At 40.1% G+C, this 6,395-nt stretch overlaps 1 protein-coding gene across 1 annotated transcript; it reads left to right on the top strand.

The window, feature by feature from the left end:
* Window positions 1-86: 86 nt before the first annotated feature.
* SEC13 (SEC13 homolog, nuclear pore and COPII component) lies at window positions 87-5,949 on the top strand. The gene is made up of 8 exons (XM_085308876.1): window positions 87-304; window positions 1,071-1,186; window positions 1,643-1,794; window positions 2,722-2,855; window positions 3,617-3,750; window positions 4,220-4,340; window positions 4,477-4,623; window positions 5,104-5,949. The coding sequence occupies exons 1-8, from the start codon at window positions 299-301 to the stop codon at window positions 5,212-5,214; spliced, it is 921 nt and encodes a 306-aa protein (XP_085165002.1). The 5' UTR covers window positions 87-298; the 3' UTR covers window positions 5,215-5,949.
* The last annotated feature ends 446 nt before the right edge of the window (window positions 5,950-6,395 follow it).

Below are 6,395 nucleotides of genomic sequence, written 5' to 3'. Positions count from 1 at the left end.
CCGGGAGCGGAGCCCGCTTGGCTGCGGCCTAGCTGGGTCTCGCGGGCGCGCTCGGCTCTGCCATCGCGACCGCGCCGGGCCGCGCCGCGAGGGCGTCGGAGCGCGGGGGCTGCGCGTTTGCGGGCCCCTGGGGCCAGGCCGTCCGCGGTTTCGTGTGTGACCCCCTCCTTCTCCTTCTCGTGCTTCTGTCGCCGTGTACCACCGCGGGCACTGGGATCCGCTGCGGAATGTGTGTGTTCTCGTCTCTCCCTCCCTGCAGGTCTCGGTGATTAACACCGTGGACACCTCCCATGAGGACATGATAGTAAGTGTGCGTGTGGCGCTGTTCAGCAAAAACCGCAGCGGGGGCAGCGGCAACCGAACGGCGCTCACCGCTGCTAACTGTGCTCTCTTACGGGGCCAGCTCTACAGAATTGCACGGGGGGGGGAACATAATGCGTATACTCTGTATAAAAGATGTGTGTGGAGATTAGATGGAGAAAGCTATTAGAAAACATGATAGTGCCATTTCATCTTATGTAGACCAGAAAATGGAGCTACCTTGGGAAGAAGTAATTTTAAACTTTAATTTTGATGTCCAGACTTGTTTCTGTGAAATAAGGTACATATATATACACACATGCACTAAATGATAAAGAACTTGGACAAATGAAGTTGGTTTTCCTTTATGTGGCTGTTTCTGGGAGCAGAGGTGTAAGCACACGTAGGAAGATTTTAAGTGATCTGGAAAAACAGTTAGTAGAGCTAAATAATGCTGCTTCAAACATAAACAAGAGAAGTGTGTAATTTTATTCACACTTTACCTATTCAGAAACAAAAATATTTAGCTTTGTCAAGATTTTACAGTAGGTTGCACTGATTTTCTGCCCTCTCCTGAAAATAACATGTATTACAATTGCAGGGTATGGAGGGGTGATTTATGTAGATTGTCTAGATTGCTTTAGAACTGTACTCTTTATCCTGTCATCCTGGGGCTCCATCATCTGTTCACAGTTCTTAGAGCTACTTCTAAAACATAATAATTGTTAACAAAGCAAAACTTACACAGCAGTTTTTCCGTTACCTTATAGCACGATGCTCAGATGGACTATTATGGCACTCGGTTAGCAACCTGTTCTTCAGACAGATCCGTGAAAATCTTTGATGTTCGGAACGGAGGGCAGATCCTCATAGCAGACCTAAGAGGGTAAAGTGCATTTATCAGAAGAATTTACTCTGTGGAAAGTTTTAATATTTCAATATTTTGCCTTTTGCTAATGTAAGAAGCATAGTAAATTTCTCCCAAATAGTATTTACTGTGGCTGGTTTTTGCTAAACAACTCTTGAGAGCAGTGAGAGGGGACAGAGAGCCAGTTAGAAATAAGTGTAGCTCTTTACTTCTAGAAAGTTATAGGTGTCCAACAGCTGATGAATTACACTCTCAATCTTATTTGTTAGTATGTAGAAAAATGTTTGAATTGTTTTCAATGGTAATGGCTCTAACAGTTGTATGTGCCACTTTTCATCTTGGCATTACAGACACTTTCTTTATATCACTGCATTAATTACTTACAGAACACTAATTTACAATTTGATGGCTGTGAAACAGCCAAGACTGTAACAGGTTTCTCTGATCTTTTCCAATTAACGTTGTTTCTTGCAGACATGAAGGTCCAGTGTGGCAAGTTGCCTGGGCTCATCCTATGTATGGAAATATCCTAGCTTCCTGTTCCTATGACAGGAAGGTTATTATCTGGAAAGAAGAAAATGGCACTTGGGAAAAGACATATGAGTACACAGGGCAYGATTCCTCAGGTATGTGACATTTGGAGCTTGGAAGCGAAACTGGGAATAAAAGAGGCTTCAGATAAGATTGGAATAAATCCTTCAGTGTTAAGGGGGAAAAAAGTGTTTTTAAAACAGAAGAGGATTAATGGAGAGACAGTAAGTCTATTCAACATAAGGAGGATGTTTATATAAAGGCACACTGCTTGATAGCCTGCTGTTTCAATTCATACTATGTTTGCCTTGGAGTTGTTTCACAAATAAATCAGCTTTCAAATAAATAAGATAGTAGGATACAGAATTCTTGATACAATATTGTATATGTCCACTATAGAAAGAAAGAAAAAGTTGGATTTTAGCATGCTTTGTTTTGTTCTACAATGGAAGCTGTTTTGTCCAGATTGATCCTCTTCCAGGGCAAATCTGAGAAAGTGTCTGAAGTTTTCAGTACACCAAAGCCCTACAATGATGTTAATGGCCTCCTGAGAAAGGAAAGACAGTGGCGAGTCTTGCCATTCAATTACTTTCAAAGGGATCAACTAAACTGCTCTTGATCAATGCCCCAAAGACACAGCCTGCACTGAAAATTAAAGGGCTTGTTAGATACACAGCTTTGTTTTGTTACTTATGTAGACCTATAAACACTGTGGCTGACATTTGGCTTTGGTTGTAGAGTCAGTGATATTCTCTGCTGCTGTAGGGGATAGTCAGAGTTTTTTACTCTCATTAATAGCACTCTTCTGATACTCTCTTTTAAAAAGGTTGCCAAAAATGCAGGCAGCTTTCCATCATGCAGTGAACCAGGTTACCTGACTGGCTTTGAAATCCAAGAATGCTAAGAATCACATTCTTTGTTTTCAAAGCTGTTCACTTTTAGTGACTATTTGTTAATATTAGTCAGTTAGTCAATTTTAGCTACTCGCTGTGTTGTAATCCAGTCTGTCTCATTTTTCACAGTGAATTCTGTCTGCTGGGCTCCACATGACTATGGATTGATACTGGCCTGCGGGAGCTCAGATGGGGCCATTTCATTATTGAGCTACACGGGTGATGGGCAGTGGGAAGTCAAAAAGATCAGCAATGCACATACTGTAAGTTTGATCTTTTGGAGCAGTATGAAGTTCTTGCAGCTACAGATTAATGCCTCAAAGAACTGGTAGATTGTATCAATACTGAAACGCAATGGTGTGATCCAAAAACATTTTCCAAAATCAGAAATAACTTCTGTTTTAAGTAAATCTAGCATGGGAAAGTATACTTTGTAATCAGTGAAATAAAGTAGAAACAACAAGTAACAAACAATGCTGTTCAACGATTTTTAAGAATTATTGTTAAACACAGTGCTGAACGTTAAACAGTAGAAGAGAGCATTAGTATTAAGAACGCTTATTACAAACTGGCTGTGAATAAAGTGAGACTGGGAAAACCGCAGGACTGATGTTTTGCCCCCAAAGAGTAGCGATTTTTGCTTACGCAGAATTTGATAAGCATCTAAGTTTATAGCAGTAGCTTGCAATAAAAGGAAAGCAGGCTTTGGTCCAACAGGTCCCTTTTAGTCTTGTGTTTCTAAATCTTAGCAACTGCATGCATCTTGTATCTTTTTAGTTTATATCTCTTTTTCCACTCTTCACATATTCAAGATGAGATTTGCCCATGAAACAGTTACTTAGCTACCTAAAAACTTCTGAATAAAAACCCTATGGAGGGTAGACAATATTGTATAAGAATCCCAGTTCCTAAGTTGGACTTATTCTTACTCTCTCTGCCCCACTAGAGAGTGTCCTTTTCCACCTCAGCAGCTTTTATTTATTTAAGTAAGAAACTGTAATAATGAAATTATACCTTTAAACAGATTGGATGTAATGCTGTTAGCTGGGCTCCCGCTGTTGTACCAGGAAGCCTTATAGAACAGCCATCTGGTCAAAAACCAAACTACATCAAAAGATTTGCATCTGGTGGTTGTGACAACCTTGTCAAGATCTGGAAGTAAGTGTTCTTGTTGCCTGAATTAAGAACTTGCAAAAACTGGTATCTTTTATAGTCTTTGAATGCAACTGTTAATATCTCAAGTAATATTTTTAGGTATCTTTTGAATATCATTTTAAAGAATAGAAACTCTGACTTACAATTTCTCACATGGTTCTGGCAATTCATTTCTATTCTTAGAAACAGAATTGTATTCTAGGGAAGTGGCTTTTTAATTTCAATTACATTTGTCCCTTGGACAATAGCAGATCTTGTACAGTTACTGAAGATGAAATATTCTTCTCTTATGCTGTATTCTGTCCCCTTAAAGAGATCTTGTCACTTTAAGCTATAGAGTTTTTTGGAGAAGTGGGGAACACTTGTGCTTCGTATCATCTGGATAAACCTGGCCTGTGAAAGCTACAAAAACCATCTTCCAGAGTAGGAGATGGCTGCTGCTGCCCTTTTAACAGTATAAATGTGTTTCCAGAGAAGAAGATGGCCAATGGAAAGAAGAGCAGAAGCTGGAGGCTCATAGTGACTGGGTTCGAGATGTAGCCTGGGCTCCATCCATAGGTTTGCCAACAAGTACCATTGCTAGCTGTTCACAGGTGAGGCTTTTATTGGAGTGACATGGGTAGGCTCTAAATGCCCAGAGCTGCTGTGTGGAAGTGCAACCATAATAGAGATTTTTCTTCCTGTATTATAACTTTTGGTCCAATCAACTTTCTCTACTTGCTTCTGCAGGATGGCAGAGTGTTTATCTGGACGTGTGATGATGCCTCTGGGAATTCATGGTCACCAAAACTGCTGCACAAATTCACTGATGTTGTCTGGCATGTGAGCTGGTCCATTACTGCAAATATTCTTGCAGTGTCTGGAGGAGACAATAAAGTGAGTGCTGTAGCCTTGGCTTTTATTCTTGCATGCCATATTTCCAGAGGAATAGAGATGAGACAGGGTACTGTCACTTCTGTCACTTGCATGAAAACTGTTGCAGATTTGTATTTGATTGCTGTGGTGGTGCATTTTTTTTAATAACCTATCAAAATGGGAAGGGAAGAAGAGCCTAACCCTCAGTATACTGTTTGCACGGCATTTTGTTTTAGTCCTTACTGGTGGTTGGAAATGCAAACTTAATTTAATTTTGTAGGATAGTCATATCAGTATTCACATTTTGTCTTCTTATCACTGGATAATCCTTTAGTATACAGTAACAAATAACTTGATACAGAAGTCAAGCGTTGCAGGGTTGTTTTAAGTAACTGTAGACTATCACCAAACTAGTGATGAGGTGACAGCTACAAGGAAATGAGAATGGGAAACTGCAAATAATTTATTAAGCCCAAAATTTCTTCTTGATCTATTTTTGAGGTCACACTATGGAAGGAATCAGTAGATGGACTGTGGGCATGCATCAGTGATGTCAACAAGGGCCAAGGAGGAGTGTCTGCCGTTACAGAGGGGCAGCAGAATGAGCAGTGATGTGTGGTTCAGCAGCCCAGCTGCATCAAGTGATCATTATCCCTGATTTGTAATGTCTTGAACCAGATGAGAACTGCTTTTATCTAAACTGGACATGAATATTTGGAAATAAATATTCAATTTTATGATCACTCTATAACCATTAATGGGAGGCTACAATGTGTTGATGATCAGCCTTAATTAACATTCCCTTAAATTAAAGGTAAAGAGCATAGCAAAGCACTGTGTTATACTACTCCTTGATGCTGTAAAAACTGCAACCTGCCTTCTGGCTTAGAGATCACATTCAGTTATGTATGCTTCAGTAAGACCTCAAACACTTGAATAGGAAGAGGAGGAGGCCATCACAAAGTGCTGACATGTGAACATGTCCCCCCCCAAGGGGACAAAAAGCTAGGCTCTTCTAAAGGCTGAAGTAGGTTTTTTTTCCCCAGTGAGGGGTGGGGGGGCTGCCGGTTTTCAGCATTACGATGAAAAGAATTGCTATTGTCTTGTCATCCAAGCGGATGGCCTCCATGCTTTCCTTAAATTGAAAAGGAGTAGTGGAATACATGACTTTTGCTTTACAATTATCTCAAACTTGGTTATTTAAACAACAAATCATCAAAACTAAATTTGAAAACTTTTTAGCCACTCTTCTGTATTGTACCTCAATTGTGGGTTTTTTTGTTTTTTTGTTGGGTTTTTTTGTTTTTTTTTTAAGATACCAACAGAATAAAGTCTTATTGTGGTTAACGGCTGGTGTGCTGTATTATTAGATAATGCTTCTACAGGGGCCTTGTCAAGACTGTCTGTAGTGTACCTGTAGACATTCCACTGTGCTGTTCTCCTCTCACCTACAATACGATTTTTCTGAAGCATTTCATTATACTGGTAGTCATTAGGGGACTAATAGCTTATTCCCAGGTATCTGCTATTAAAAAAAAAAGAAAAGAAAAAATAAAAAAGAAAGAAAACAGGTGCCTGAATACAGCAGAAGGCAGTCTTTCCTCCTCCTGGAACAAGTCTTATGGGGAATAAGACAACACATACTGAATTTTGCCTCCAGTTAAACTGTTACTTGCTGTTGCAATTCAGACAAGACTATCATACTCAACAACCCAAATTTTGATATGCTTTCACCTGAAAACAGTTTTCAGTGAGCTCCCCTCACCTCCCCCAAGAGGTAAAGCACTCAACTA

Source organism: Rhea americana, unplaced genomic scaffold, assembly GCF_003343005.1.
Source record: "Rhea americana isolate MKP2758 unplaced genomic scaffold, rheAme1 scaffold_286, whole genome shotgun sequence".
Classification (NCBI taxonomy): Eukaryota; Metazoa; Chordata; class Aves; order Rheiformes; family Rheidae; genus Rhea; species Rhea americana.
This window is presented reverse-complemented; position numbering and strand designations above follow the sequence as displayed.